Genomic DNA, 16,208 nt, shown 5'->3' with positions numbered 1-16,208 from the left:
TAGTGACAATTAATTAATTGTTAGACAATTACTATTGACAATTCAGTGAAATCCTCTTGTCTTGCATGTTTATCTTTCTCATAAATGAAGAGCTGGATTTCCATAGAATATTAAAGTCAAGTGCACTTCCAGTCAAACTCAACTTCTGTTGATTTCATGGAATATCAATGCAGCTTTTGGAACAACTGGAAGTGATGTACCATTATATTTTTCTGTGACGGTCTTCTGAATTCTAGTCTACAATCTGAGATTTCTTGGTATTCTCCCAAGCAAGAAATAAAAAAATCCTGCTTTGCTTTTTCAGATCTTTAAAAGAGAGCTTGGTGCTGCCACCAGTTTGGACACATAACAAATAGACTAGACTAATCTAGTGTTCATAGCTTGTAGTTCAGTAGATAACAGGAAATCCAGTAATTATCTCAACCCATTGCCTTAAACCATAGTATAGTATATTAATTACTTTGATTTTGGCATGTTCAATGAACACAATAAATGTATTTTGCTAATCCATATGGTTTAGGATGCTGTATATAAATTCAGCCACACACTTCCCTTTTCAGAATTCATGATTTCCCTCAAGCATTAGAATTTATCACAAATCTCCCACTAGGTTTCTCCAGAAAGGCAACTGTAGAAGATGACCAGGCTATGCCTGAGGGAGGGGTCAAGCACATCATCAGTCTCAAGTCTCTTCATGTCCACAAGAAATCTAAGTCCAGCTAGTTTTAATTCCGTTGACTCTTATCTGCCACCAATTTGCTTTGACCATTAGTGGTTCAGATTCTTGTAGGCAGCATTAGTATGCAATAAACATGTAGTCATTTGAACCACCTTGCTTCCTGATTTATTGCTACTGACAGCAACCCTCCTCTCACCTGGTACTCATTGGGCCAAAACATGCTGACAGCGAGCTCCACCTGATGCCATTGCCGCGCATGGGAGCCAGAGACATTCCACACCACACTTCCCAGTGGCCCTCCATTCATTTTGACAAAGACATTCAAAGTCCCAGGGCTGTGCCCATCCCGGCTGTATATGAAGTAGCTGAATTGGAGGCAGTGAGTATCATTTTCGCTCAATGTCTGGAAAAGGATCTGTGCTTTCTGCCCTGGATTGTGCTGGGAGGAATTGACCATCAGATAAGAACCTGTAATGGTAAAAGAGAAGAAGAACACAATTTGTTCAAGCAGCAATATTTGAATCTGAGGTTCTGCATATCTGATAATGTTGACATAAACTCATAATGGCATAAGAAACTTGGGCATGAATCTGCAATAACTTTTCTTGTTCTTCCCATCCTTTGTACTCCCAGCAACCTTACAGATCCAGTTTAGTAAAATACATGTAAGAGAAGAGCAGGCAGAGCTGGTGAGGGTGGAGTTAAGTATATCATTATCTTAAGAGTCTTTACATTGCCATCAATGGTTCAAGTCCAATCCCTCTTGAGTTCCTTTGACCTAATCTAGCATCAATTTAGTACTGAACTTTAGTTCACTAGATTCTTTTGTATAAGCTTAAGCAGTAAACCTTTAAACTGTAACCAAAGGTACAGTCCTGATCCTTTATGCCCAACAAGGCATGGCATACTTCAGACTTGTAGATTTTTAATGCTTCAAGCCAATCAACTGGACAGGGCAAAAACACTGACTGGAATAGGCAGAAAGTAGAGTAAGGCTCCCACTCCTATCTTGAAACCCCCATAACAACAACAATAACAACAATGACATGTTAAGTGACTCACAATAGATCTTTGTTCGTTTATGGCAGAATTTGGGAGAATATTAAAACAGTCCAAAATTAGGTTTTTATCCCATTTGGCTTCTTCTTGTGGAAATTTAAGGGTGGGAACCCGATCACCTCCAAAGACACTGCATTTTTACAAATGCACACAAACTAAATGCCATGCAAACGCAATCACTGCTTGTATTATAGTCAAGGAGATCATGAGACTTATTTACCTTTCCTCTACAGTCTTCATTGCCTGAAACACCTAACTCCACCTGGATTAAAGCCATTTAGATCCCATTCTGCTTTCTTGAATCATTTAACATTAGTTGCTTCTGACTAAACTGCACTCCATTGGTTATTACAATACCCAGAGACCATCAATGAAATAAACCTTGCTGCTTCTTGACAGCAAGAGAACAGAGCAGCTATCCGTCCTGGATCAAATCCTGGATCAGAATTTATAGAATTTTTACTTCCTATTATTCCATGGTACTTCCAGAAATATCAGGAAACATGATACAAGGAGTGGCTCAGGATATTGTATATTACTACCTGGAGCCTCTAGTGAGAACTGATACCAGATGAGATGTCCCTTCAAGCAACTCTAACAAAATGAAATTCAACGTAGAGAAAAGTAAGGTCTTACACTAGGCAAGAAAAACCAAAAGTACACATATAGAATGGGTGAAACCAGGCTTAATAGAGGCAACTGTGAGAGAGATCTTGGAGTCTCAGTGGACAATCAATTAAATATGAGCCAACAGTGTGTGGCGGCAACCAAAAAAGCAAATGCAATCCTAAATTGCATTAACAAAGGGATTCAATCAAGATCATGTGAGGTACTAATACCACTCTATAAAGCCTTAATAAAACCACACCTAGAATACTGCAATCAATTTTGGTCTCCACACTATAAAAAAGATGTTGAGACTCTGGAGAGAGTGCAGAGAAGAACAACACGGATGATTAGGGGACTGGAGGCTAAAACATATGAAGAATGGCTACAGGAACTGGGCATGGCTAGTCTAGTGAAAAGAAGAACCAGGGGAAACATGATAGCAGTGTTCCAATATCTGAGGGGCTGCCACAGAGAGAAGGGGGTCAACTTATTTTCCAAAGTACCTGAAGACAAGGAATAACATATGGAAACTGACCAAGGAGAGATTCAACTTGAAAATAAGGAGAAATTTCCTGACAGTGAGAACAATCAACCAATGGAACAGATTGCCTTCAGATGTTGTTAGTACTGCATTACTGAAGGCTTTCAAGAAGAGAGTGGAGTGCCATCTGACAGAAATGGTTTAGGGACTCCTGCTTGGGCAGGGGGTTGGACTAGATGACTTACAACGTCCCTTTCAACTATTCTATTCTATTCTATTCTATTCTATTCTATTCTATTCTATTCTATTCTATTCTATTCTATTCAACTTCACAAATGGGGACAGCACTGCAGTGGAATCACTGGCCAGGAGTCCGTTTTGGCTGATAAAAATCTCTCCAGAGAGGAGGAGAGATTTTTAGGATCGCCTACTCACACTCTACAAAAGTGCTCCTCACAAGGAGACTGTAAGGACCCACCCCACTTTGCATCTTAAGAAGACAGAACTCTTGGAATAATTCTTCCAACAGGACTCCTTTATTAAGAGAAAATGGTTGCAGGCATTCTAGACAGGACTTGGGGTCCAAGCTCTCCAATTCAAGGTTTTAAGGGGTTCCCCAGTAGCCCCACCCAATCAACCCCCTCTTTCAGCGACAGTCTCAGGCATTACACTTCCACCCCCTTTTCATTACTGCCTGGCTGGATGGAGACTTCAAAGAAACTACATGAAAGGAAATGGCCCCATTCTTATGGTTAGTTCTTTTGCAATACACACATTCAGTTCCTTAGAAGTATACTGAAGGAAGTGAGGGCCATAAAGCCCCTTTGTTCTCCCCCTTCTCTCCTTCTTATGGCAGAATCCAGAGAAGGCAGAATTGGGGTTTTCTATATTTGATAACTAAAGATGAAATATAATTGGATTCTGACATCCGGCCCCCTCAAAAATAAGAGAGATCCACCTGAAAGAAACAAAACAGGTATAAAAGTTAGTCAGGCTTCTTCAATAGCTTCGGGGCTCTGACATTGACGTTTATGGACCCACTCGTTTTGTGAGGCAGGGAGGTGTTTCGAGGCAACTAGGTACTGAGTTGCTCCATGATATCTCCTAGAATCAAGGATTTCCTTTATTTCGAAGTGTTGTTCGCCCTCTACCATGATTGGAGGTGGGGGCGATTTTTGGCCGTAAAGCTGACTGATGCTCTCTTTTCAGCAAGCTGCAATGAAAAATTGGGTGTATTTGCCTGAGATTTTTGGGTAATTCTAATTCTACTGTTACTGGGTTTATGATTCTTTTAATTGGAAAAGGCCCTATACATTTTGGTCCAAGTTTTTTACAGGATTGTAGGGACTTCAGGTATTTTGTAGATAGGTACACCATTTCACCTATAATGAATGGTGTAGGCTCAATCCTTTTTTTATCGGCTTGTGCTTTGTATGCCTGCCTAGCTTAATCTAGTGCTTTTCTAACTATTGGCCAGGTGTTCTGTAGTTTTTTCCATCCATTCTTTCAGTGATGGGATCATTGGTTCGTTTGGGGTTAATTCTGGCATGGGGCTGAAACTTTGACCGTTGGCTATTTGAAAAGGAGTGTAGCCTGTGCTGGAGTGGACTGCATTATTGTAGGCAACTTCTGCAAAAGGGAGTAAGTCCGTCCAATCACTCTGTTGGAAATTTAAAAAACATCTCAAATATTGCTCAAGTACTGAATGACAACATTCCGTTTGTCCATCTGTCTGAGGGTGATGGCTAGATGTCAGTCCCTGAGTGGTCCCTAAGAGGGATGAAAATTCCTTCCAAAATGCAGATGTAAATTGCACTCCCCTATCAGAGATGATGCGTTGGGGTGCCCTGTGCAATCTGTAAATGTGCTGGATGAAAAGTTTTGCTAAGGCCTTTGCAATGGGAATCTTTTGGCAAGGGATAAAGTGCACCTGTTTGGAAAACAAGTCCATGACTGTCCAGATAACAGTATTCCCATTGCTTTCTGGCAATTCCACTATAAAATCCATGGCTATTTCCCTCCAGGGGGTTGAGGGATTTGCCACTGGTTGTAATAGCCCTGGCGATTTCCCTTGCAACCTCTTTGCAGATGCACATGTTGGGCAGCTGGCAATATAACTGTCTATGTCCTTTTTCATGGATGGCCACCAAAATTGCCGTTTAATTAAATGTAAAGTTTTTACAAATCCAAAATGCCCTGCTGATTTTGTGTCAGGGCAAAGCTGCATGAAAGTGACTCTTTGAGTTGTTGGTATATATAATTTTTCCCCTACCCAAGGCAACCCGTCTTTCATTGTGCACACATTTTTGTTTTTCTGGAACCATTCGTCTGTTTCCAAATTTTTTCTGAATTCAATTCCAGTTTGGCTGTCTAGTTGTGGTTTTAATTCAGCTTTGGTTCTTGTGGTTACTGGTGCTGCCAGTTGTGACTCTGCCATCATTGGTTTAGTGCATCTGCCAGGAAGTTCTTTCTCCCTGGTAAATGTTTGAGCTTAAATTGGAACTGGTGAAAATGCTGGGACCAGCGGGCTTATTTGGGATTGAGTTTCCTGGACATTTTCCTCTTTCGTTTCGGTGAAGATAAGAATGTCGTCCAAGTAAACAAGGACCCCCTTAAACAGGTGCTCCCTTAGAACGTCATTGATTAATTGCATAAAGACTGCAGGGCCCCCTTGTAATCCAAATGGCAACACTTTGAATTGATAGCACCCCATGGGGCAGTTAAATGCAGTCTTCCATTCATCCCCTTCCTTAATTCTCACGCGATAGTAAGCTTCCCTTAGGTCTAGTTTAGAAAAAAATTTCCCTTTCGATAGGTGTGACAGCATGTCTTTCATGAGGGGCAGAGGGTATAGGTTGCTTTCACTGATTGTATTCAGGGCCCTATAATCCACACATAAACGTAAAGAGCCATCCTTCTTCTCTCTAAAAAAGACCGAGGCAGCCACTTTAGGCTTGGCTGGCTCAATGAAACCTCTCTCTAGGTTTTTTTTTAAAATAAATCTTTCCATTTCCTCCTTTTCCTTTGGGCTAGTCCAAATTCCCCCTTCAGGAATTTGATTTCTGTCATCCTCCAATTTACCCAGGGGTTCCATTTTTTTCAACCATTCCATCCCTAGAATCATTGGGCATTCTATTCCTGGGGTCACCACAAACGTTATGTCCTCTTCATGTTTGCCCAGGGAGAGGTGTATTGGTAGAGTGGCTAGGGTAGCTGGCACCCCCCTCCGCTATGGATCCATCTAACTGGCCAAATGAGATTGGTTGCTCCAGTCTCCTGGATGGGATGCCCAGATTCCCCACTAGTGTTGGGCTAATGAGGCAGCGGATGCAGCCAGAGTCTATTAAGGCTTTCACCTTCACAGCTTCAGGCATGGGGGGAATTAATATAGTCACTGTCTTGAGGATGTTTGTGATGTGTCCACTTACCAGGGGTTCGCCCTCCAAGCTGTCCTCCGAGGTGTCCACCGGACCTGTGGTGTAGGCTGGAGTTCTTTCCCTTGGTGAGCAGAAGTGGGGGGTTCCGCAATTTCCATCATTCTCATGGCAGTTTCTTTTGGCTTAGCTGAAGACTTTCCGGATTTGTTGATTGGGGATCTGTCTGGGTTGTGCTGGGGGGCCTTTGAGCGGCATTCTACAGCTCAATGCCCTTCTCTTCCGCACTTGAAACACCCCATTTGCTTCTTGGCTGTAGCCGATGATTTCACCGGTTCGTGTGTCAGCTCAGGCGGGGGGCGGCTCCATTGTTTTCCTCGGCGGTGTCTCTTCAATATGTCGATCTCTACTTCCTCTGCCAAGATGTACCGTTCCTCATGTTGGTGTGGGTCCCCTCAGGGCAGGCAAGCGTCATATAGATCATAATTTAATCCATCTTTGAAATGGCTAAGGAGGATGTCTTCTGGCCAATTCAGTTTGCTGGCAATGGCCCGGAATTCTTGTGTATATTCAGCCACCGGGCATTTGCCTTGCTTCATCATTTTTTTCCTTTCACGGGCTTTGCGATCAGCCAGGGGGTCTTCAAATCTTCTTCTCAGAGAGGACTCTCTTTCCAGGGAGTTTCCCCCCTTTCTTGCTCCATTGTCTGACATGGTAATTTTTTGCAAAATCCGCCGGCAAGTGTCTCCCTTCCAGGTGGATACTCCAGGTGGATTAATTTTGCAAGTCCTGTCTAATGTAAGGACCCACCCCACTGTGCATCTTAAGAAGACAGAACTCTTGGAATAATTCTTCCAACAGGAATCCTTTATTAAGAGAAAATGGTTGCAGGCATTCTAGACAGGACTTGGGGTCCAAGCTCTCCAATTCAAGGTTTTAAGGGTTTCCCCAGTAGCCCCACCCAATCAACCCCCTCTTTCAGCGACAGTCTCAGGCCTTACACTTCCACCCCCTTTTCATTACTGCCCGGCTGGATGGAGACTTCAAAGAAACTACATGAAAGGAAATGGCCCCATTCTTATGGTTAGTTCTTTTGCAATACACACATTCAGTTCCTTAGAAGTATACTGAAGGAAGTGAGGGCCATAAAGCCCCTTTGTTCTCCTCCTTCTCTCCCTCTTATGGCATAATCCAGAGAAGGCAGAATTGGAGTTTTCTATATTTGATAACTAAAGATGAAGTATAATTCGATTCTGACAGAGACCTTCAAGCCAGAGTTTAATTCCTGGCAACTGCTTTGAGTTGTCTCTGCAACCTCTGTCCTTCCCAGAATACACCACAAGGACTGCCTTTGCTTTGTCTAACAGATGGATCAGAATTGTCCATATTAACAACTCTGGTACAAAGGCATAAAGTCGATGAAGATGATCCAAATGGTAAATTAGTGTACTGGGCATGTGTTAGAGATGTTCTGCTGTCTAAACGAAGCAGCATCCATCCATCTATCCATCTATCCATCCATTCATCCAATTTCTGTAGCTGCCCATCTCACAAAATCAATTAAAATCATATAGAAACAAAACTGAAAAATAAATATAGCACCCGAGAAAAATTGTAAAAATAAGTATTAATATAAGCTAGAAAAGTGGCCCTTAACACATTCAGGACCCCCAAGCCCACACATATTACTAGATGTCCAAGGCCTTATGAAAGGCCAAGAGGGCTGATCCATTTTCATCTCTGGAGGGAGAATGTTCCACAGGGCAGGGGCTATGGTCGAGAAGTCACTTTTTGAACAACACAGGAAAAGGTGGTGTAAAATTTATATGCTGTATGACTATAAAGGATGTATTAATAGAGGTGGGACTTACATGACAACACTCCATCTTCTCCCTACTGATTAGACTGCCATACCATTGCTATTACAGGTAATACTCCCCTTATGACAGCTCATTCATTGACCGTTCAAAGTTACAATGGCACTGAAAAAAGTAACTTATGATAATTTTTCACACTTACAACCATTGCAGCCTCCCCACAGTCATGTGATCAAAATTCAGCCACTTGGCAACTGACTTATAATCATGATGACTGCAGTGTCCTGGGGTCCTGTGATCACCATTTGTGACCTTCTGACAAGCAAAATCAGTGAAGGCGCTAGAGTCACTTCACAACAAGCTATTACTAATTCAACAATTGCAGTGATTCACTTAACAACTGTGGCAAAAAAGGTAGTAAAATGGAACAAAACTCACTTAACAAATGTCTCATTTAGCAACAGAAATTTCAGGGTCAATGGTGGTCATAAGTCAAGGATTACCTGCGTTGCTCTTTTTAAAAGCAAGTATACAGACACACACACACACACAAACAAACATAAACATACACTATACATATACAATACACACACATACAGTACACAGAGATAGATAGATAGATAGATAGATAGATAGATAGATAGATAGATAGATAGATAGATAGATTAATAATAATAATAATAATAACCGCCTATGCAAAGAAGCTGAAGAAACAGTGGACCACCTGGTAAGCTGTTGCAAGAAGATTGCACAGACTGACTACAAGCAGCGGCATGACAAAGTAGCAACAATGGTGCATTGGAAGATCTGCAAAAAATATCACTTTCCTGTAAGCAAAAACTGGTGGGATCATAAAATAGAGATAGTCATAGAAAATGATAAAATTAAACTGCTCTGGGACTTCAGAATTCAAACAGACAAGCACATGCAACATAACACCCCAGACTTAACAATTGTCGATAAGAAAGACAAAAAAGTCTGGATAGTGGACGTGGCAGTGCCTGGAGATAGCAGAATAGAAGAGAAAGAACTGGAGAAGATAACAAAATAAAAAGACCTACAAATAGAAATAGAAAGACTGTGGCAAAAGCAAGCAAGGGTAGTACCAATAGTCATAGGCGCCTTGGGTGCAATCCCAAAACAACTGGAGCACCACTTGAACACCATTGGCATTGACAAATTTGCCATTAGTCAATTGCAAAAGGCGGCCTTACTACTACTACTACTACTACTACTACTACTACTACTAATAATAATAATAATAATAATAATAATAATAATAATAATAATAATAAAGCTGGAAGGGACCTTGGAGGTCATTTAGTCCAACCCCCTGCTCAGGCAGGAAACCCTACACCATTTCAGACAAATGGCTGTCCAGTCTCTTCTTAAAAATGTCCAGTAGTTGGAGCATTCATCGCTTCTGGAGGCAGGTTGTTCCATTGCTTAATTGTTCTAACTGTCAGGAAGTTTCTCCTTAGTTCTAGGTTGCTTCTCTTCTTGATCCATTTCCATCTGTTGCCTTCAGGCAGATAGATTTCTGTTTCACACCATATCTAGCTTTTTGTCATTTTTTTTCTGATAACAACTGGACTAAAAGAAAGTGCCAAGGCCTTACAGTCATCCCAGGAGCTTCAATGGCTGAAGATGGATTAAATCCAGGTCTCTCTGCTCCTGGACCTATGCTGTCCCTACTAACCACACATTGATAATTATGTTGCAAAAGCTTGGATCAACAGCCATCTCTCAAATTGATTTCTAAAGCAATTGATAGTAAAAGATTATAGGGGCTGTAGTCCCGATGAACAACAGATTACTTGTCCCTGTTCTTTGCCATTACCCATTCTAGTTTTGCTGCAATATTATTATATAAACAGAGAAAGCACCTTTATACATATTCCAACCATCTGGTCTGTCTATTTCAGTTCTGCCAACTCTGATCAGCAGCAGCTGGCCACAAGATTTCTCCCCAGACAGATCATGGGAACTGCCACTGAGCTACAGCATCCTGTTCACATGACGATGAAGAAAATTCCCCAAAGATACTCCTTTCCCATCATAACCTGTATAGATGATCTTCCCAGAAATTAAAACTGCTCCCAAATGGCAGTTTTCCAGAAGGGACATCAATTGACCAAGAAAACAAAAATAAACATACAGGTAGCCCTTGACTTACAACCATTCATTTAGTGACTGTTTGAAGTTAGGAGAAAAAGTGAAAAAGTGACTTATGATCGGTTTTCACACTTACAACCATTGCAGCATCCTCATGGTCATGTGATCAAAATTCGGGTGCTTGGCAATTGGCATGTACTTATGACAGTTGCACTGACCTGGGGTCATGTGATCACCATTTGTAACCACCGTGGCTGGCTTGCAAAAAGCAAAGTCAATGGGGGAAGCCAGATTCATTTATCAACTGCATAATTCACTTAACAATTGCAATGACCCAATTAGCAACTGTGGCAAAAAAAGTCATAAAATAGAGCACAACTCACTTAACCACTGTCCGGCATAGCAAGAGAAACTTTGGACTCTCTTGTATCGTAAATCAAGGACTATTTGTAAAGGCACTGGGCAAAAAAACAAAACAAAACAAAACAAAAAACCTGGGGTTTTATTTGTTTTTTTAACATGCTTATCATCTTGGATTCTGTAAGTAACAAGAATGATCCCATTTATTTAAATCAAGTCTTGGTTTCCCGATAGCAACCTTTTAATTTTTAATTGTGTTTATTCATTTAATTTACACAAAGGGATATGATTCATTCTTTCTTTCTTTCTTTCTTTCTTTCTTTCTTTCTTTCTTTCTTTCTTTCTTTCTTTCTTTCTTTCTTTCCTTCTTTCCAGAATTCCTCTTCAAACAGACTCAGCCCAAGAGGGGAAGTAGCAGTTAATTCACCAGGAGGGTGGTTGGCAATATGACGTACATCCACACAACTCTTCCCTGCCTTCTACTGGGTGTCAACAGAGCTAAAAACCACCTCCCTTCTCATGACACACTGCAATTCTCACACAATTTGCAGAGATTCCTTTCCAAGACATAAGATCCAAAGACTAAAGATAGCCATAAAATCCAAGCCACAGCTGGGATGGGGAGAACTTCCACCATTTTGTATTGGCATTTGCCACATTTCTTTGCTTTTGGGATTGGGTTCAGGGACCACCACTTATCTACCCAAAATAACGGGTAGGTGGAGTAGGGGAAGGTGAGTCAAACAGAAACAAGGAGGAAATAATTGGCAGTGTTGGGAAAAAAAGTGTGAGACTGTTGATTTGCCTATTTTCCCAAGTAAGAAATCTTAAGCTCCAGAAATGATGTTCCTTAATTATTTATTTATTTATTTATGAGACTTATATACCGCTTTAAGTGCAAGCACTCTCTAAGCGGTGTACACCAGTAAGCAATGTATATATATATTTACATTGCCCCCAACAATCTGGGTCCTCATTTTACCTACCCCGGAAGGATGGAAGGCTGAGTCAACCCTGAGCCGGTGAGATTTGAACCGCTGACCTGCTGAACACAGTCAGCTAAAGTGGCCTGCAGTACTGCACTCTAACTGCTGCGCCACCTCGGCTCTTATGACTTGGATCAACAGAGAAAGAGAGACAAAAAAACTCCAACCCTGTATAAAATAAAATACACTTACACTTTTCTCCTGTAAGTTTTCTCTTAATTAAATCTGATGTACTGCCTTTTAGCCTCACAAAGGACACCTAAAGATTGCTCATAAAGCTGCACTATCAGAAATAATAAGTGAAATTGCATTAATTTGAAACCTCAATTTGAGATGGCTCTGGAAGCAGTTCAGATAAAACTGAAATAGGGAGACAGCCTCTGATGGCAGTGTTACATTATAACAACATGGCTTGAAAGGAGGAAGGAGAGAATAGAAAAGGGAAAAAGCAAACTCAGCTAACCAATCTTAATGGCCAATAAGAATTTCTGTAACTCCGCATTCCATTCTGAATTGCTCTAGTCTCTTTAAAATGGTTTGATGTACATAAGGTTAATATATTTTGTATAAAATTACTACCATTTTTCTTTGTCTTCTCTTTATTTTTATTTTATGGTTACAAGCACAACCAAGAGAGAAAATAAAGAGAAATGGAAAAGAAATTTTACAAGCTGTATAAAAGTGTTAATAGGGAAAAATTATTGAGGGAAGCTACTTTAAGAAACAGAAGTGGCTCAAGATCTTTATAATAAGCTGAATTTGGATAAGGGGTTGACATATGTCATTATAATGCCAAAGTTATAGGGAACATGAAATGACATGTGCACAGATCATTCCTCCTTGAAGGAAGGAAGGAAGGAAGGAAGGAAGGAAGGGAGGGAGGGAGGGAGGGAGGGAGGTGGTGTTTTAAGGAATGAGAAAATAAAAAAATATTTTCATGGCATTATGTGAAACCAAATGCAACCCCTTTGAGTCAAATAACAGCATCTTAAGGAGATTTTTGAGGATGAGCTGCAGACTCAGCTTTGAGGCATAACCTTCTCAAAGCTGTTGTCATTATTTTTAAAACCTTGGACCACAGTATTGTCTCATCCTTTAGCATCTCACTAGACTAGAGTTTGCTAAGCAGGCAAATGCTCACATCTCCATATCCTGTATATTAAAAGCACATTTATTCCATAAGAATACATTTGTGGATGGGTCAGGGTAACATGCCCCATTCACAGAAGGGGAATGCAAGCAGGCTTGAAGAAAATTTAAATTTACCAAAGTACAAACAATCAGTTCCAGATAAAGATCTTCATGTCCAAGTGTGAACAAAGGGAAGAGGGGAAGATGGGGAAAAGTGGGATTGGGTAGTCCATATAGTCCATATTGCAGAATTGTGTTGTTGGGTCCCCATAGATTACTCTGGAAATTATACTGTAGATTTTATATACAGAAAAGAAGGGTAGATATCATTTTATTGAATGAATAAGAAAAAAAAATGTGAACTGAGATGATCTTTCATTAGACAGAAAGAATATAGATCTCAAAGGGCATCAAGAAGTTTCATTGTCCATCCAGCAGACACTTCAACAGTCGGGACCCAAATTATTAACAGCTGAAAACTGCCTAGCAACCACAAAGACCATTTTTCTGGATAGGTTTGTACGAAAGGGCTCCAGAGAGGCTGTCTTCTCCAGCATAATTTTATCAGGCATCTTTAAGAATTGGAAAGAATTCAGAATTTCACCCAGTGTGTGATCTTCCACCACAGAGAAGTAATAACAATGCCTCCTGCAGTGCAGCATAATTACCTTATAACTGGGAATTTCTGTAGCTCTGAGTTTTTCTCACTCTACATGTGATTTCACCTTCCATGCTACTACTAAAGCTACCTCATCCCACTCTGCCTACAGGAGGCTTCATGAAGGAAGCTGCACTCCAATGGACTTTTATTTGCCAGAAAGCTAATTAAAGTCTCTACCTGGATATCATCTCAGAGAGATATAGAATTTGTTAAAAACTGATATTTGTGTGATGGGTTTGCCACATAATTCAGCCCACTGGTATAAAGCAACATTTCCCAGTTTTGGTATCCTTGCAAAATTAGCACTGATCTTCCCATTTTTACAAGGAAAGGAAAGGAAAGGAAAGGGAAAAAAAGGAAAGGAAAGGAAAGGAAAGGAAAGGAAAGGAAAGACATGGATAGGGATGGGATGGGATGGGGAGAGGAGAGGAAAAGAGAGTAGAGGAGAGGAGAGGAGAGGAGGAGAGGAGGAGAGGAGAGGAGAGGGAGGGGGAAAGGGGTTTAACCATTTAACCATTTAACCATATAAGAGCCGAGGTGGCGCAGCAGTTAGGGTGCAGTACTGCAGGCCACTTTAGCTGACTGTGTTCAGCAGGTCAGCGGTTCAAATCTCACCGGCTCAAGGTTGACTCAGCCTTCCATCCTTCCGGGGTAGGTAAAATGAGGACCCAGATTGTTGGGGGCAATGTAAATATAATATATATATACATTGCTTACTGGTGTACACCGCTTAGAGAGTGCTTGCACTTAAAGCGGTATATAAGTCTCATAAATAAATAAATAAATAAATAAATTTCCAGGGAGGCACATACATTGTTTTTTTGCTTCTGATTTTTTAAAAAGAGATTTAATTAAAATCCTTTTCATGAAGTAGCATGGTTTGTTTCCCCCCACTCCCTATGAAAGCAGAAACATGACACAGGTAGTGCTTGACTTACGACTATTCATTTAATAACTGAAGTTACAATGGGGCTGAAAAGTAACTTATGATAGATCTCCATATTTACAACCATTGCAAGATTGTCATAGTCACGTGATCAAAATTCAGGCACTTGGTGACTGGCATGTATTTATGATGGTTGCAGTGTCTTTGGGTCATGTGATCACCATTTGCAACTTTCCTAGCTGGCCTCCAACAAAGTCAATAAGGGAAGCTGGATTCGCTTAACACCCATGTGTTTCATTTAACAACCACAGCAAAAAAAACCATCGTAAAATTGAATGTGACTCAACCGTCTCACTTAGCAATAGAAGTTCCAGTCTCAATTATGGTTGTAAGTTAAGGACTGTCTGTACTCACAGCATCAGAAGCAACAAGCTCAGGTTGCATTACCTTTTTATTCTGGTGCTCAGAAAAAGACCAGCCTATGAAATTCTATGCTTCTCCAAGTCTTGTATTCTCCAAGGCCTATCATGGGACAAATCCTAAGTTGAGAAGAGCATATCTTTCTTCCTCTGTCCTTACCACTTACTATAGAGCAGGACTGGGGAACCATGGCTGGCTCAGGAATTCTGGGACTTGAAGTCTACAAGTCATAAAGGGGACATAGTTCCATGTCTCTGCTATAGAAAGACAATTGAAAGCATCCTGTCATATTGTATTACTGTGTGGTTTAGAAATATTATTGTTTTGGACAGGAAGGCTGTGCAGAGAGTGGTAAGGACAAAAGAAAATATTATTAGAAGTTCAATTCCTTCTGTCTAGGTCATGGCAGGGTACGCAATATTGTTTGGAATGCTACACATCTTCTCCAATGACCAGTTTTCTTTGTTACCTTCTTGGAGGAGACTTTGCAGTATCCGAAGCAGAACACCTAGATTCTGTAATAGCTTTGTACCATATAGTATCAACCTTGCTCAATAGTAGTAACTGTGAGAGGGACCTCGGAGTCCTAATGGACAATCACTTAAATATGAGACAGCAGTGTGCTGCAGCTGCCAAAAAGGCCAACACAGTGCTAGGCTGCATTAACAGAGGGATAGAATCAAGATCACGTGAAGTGTTAATACCACTTTACAATGCCTTGGTAAGGCCACACTTGGAATACTGCATCCAGTTTTGGTCACTGCGATGTAAAAAAGATGTTGAGACTCTAGAAAGAGTACTGAGAAGAGCAACAAAGATGATTAGGGGACTGGAGGTTAAAGCATATAAGGAACAGCTGCTGGAATTGGGTATGTCTAGTTTAATGAAGAGAAGGACGAGGGGAGACATGATAGCAGTGTTCCAATATCTAAGGGGCTGCCACAAAGAAGAGGGAGTCCAGCTATTTTCTAAAGCGCCTGAAGGCAGGACAAGAAGCAACAGATGGAAACTAATCAAGGAGAGAAGCAACCTAGAACTAAGGAGAAACTTCCTGACAGTTAGAACAATTAACCAGTGGAACAACTTGCCTCCAGAAGTGGTGAATGCTCCAACACTGGAAGTTTTTAAGAAGAGACTGGACAGCCATTTGTCCGAAATGGTATAGGGTTTCCTGCCTGAGCAGGGGGTTAGACTAGATGACCTCCAAGGTCCCTTCCAACTTTTTATTATTATTATTATTATTATTATTATTATTGATCATCGCACAGTCAGCCAGATGTTCAGATTGGATTTGGCATTTTATCTACCTATCGAGTCCTTCCCAAGGACCTGGGATAGGCAGATGTGGATGTTTGGTGGTATTACAGATATCGTTGCAGGATGGAAGCAGTTCCTAGTAAGGCCGCCTTTTGCAATTGACTAATAGCAAATTTGTCAATGCCAATGGTGTTCAAGTGGTGCTCCAGTTGTTTTGGGATTGCACCCAAGGAACCTATTACTATTGGTACTACCCTTGCTTGCTTTTGCCACAGTCTGTAAGGACCCACCCCACTTTGCATCTTAAGAAGACAGAACTCTTGGAATAATTCTTCCAACAGGAATCCTTTATTAAGAAGAAGTGGTTGCAGGC

General features: G+C 40.9%; 1 protein-coding gene across 6 annotated transcripts in view; it reads right to left on the bottom strand.

Annotated features, from left to right (window-relative positions):
* The window catches only part of PTPRU (protein tyrosine phosphatase receptor type U), a 691,901-nt gene that overhangs the window by 296,329 nt on the left and 379,364 nt on the right, over positions 1–16,208 (bottom strand). For all 6 annotated transcript variants that reach the window (XM_039334369.1, XM_039334366.1, XM_039334364.1 and 3 more), the window contains one exon: positions 876–1,147. In XM_039334369.1, the coding sequence (XP_039190303.1) occupies positions 876–1,147 (272 nt within the window). The remainder of the gene's footprint in view (positions 1–875; positions 1,148–16,208) is intronic.

Source organism: Crotalus tigris, unplaced genomic scaffold, assembly GCF_016545835.1.
Source record: "Crotalus tigris isolate CLP2741 ecotype Arizona unplaced genomic scaffold, ASM1654583v1 scf7180000017628.32516253702:7417878, whole genome shotgun sequence".
Lineage (NCBI taxonomy): Eukaryota > Metazoa > Chordata > Lepidosauria > Squamata > Viperidae > Crotalus > Crotalus tigris.
The sequence above is the reverse complement of the archived record's forward strand: the minus strand, read 5'-3'. Positions and strand labels throughout refer to the sequence as shown.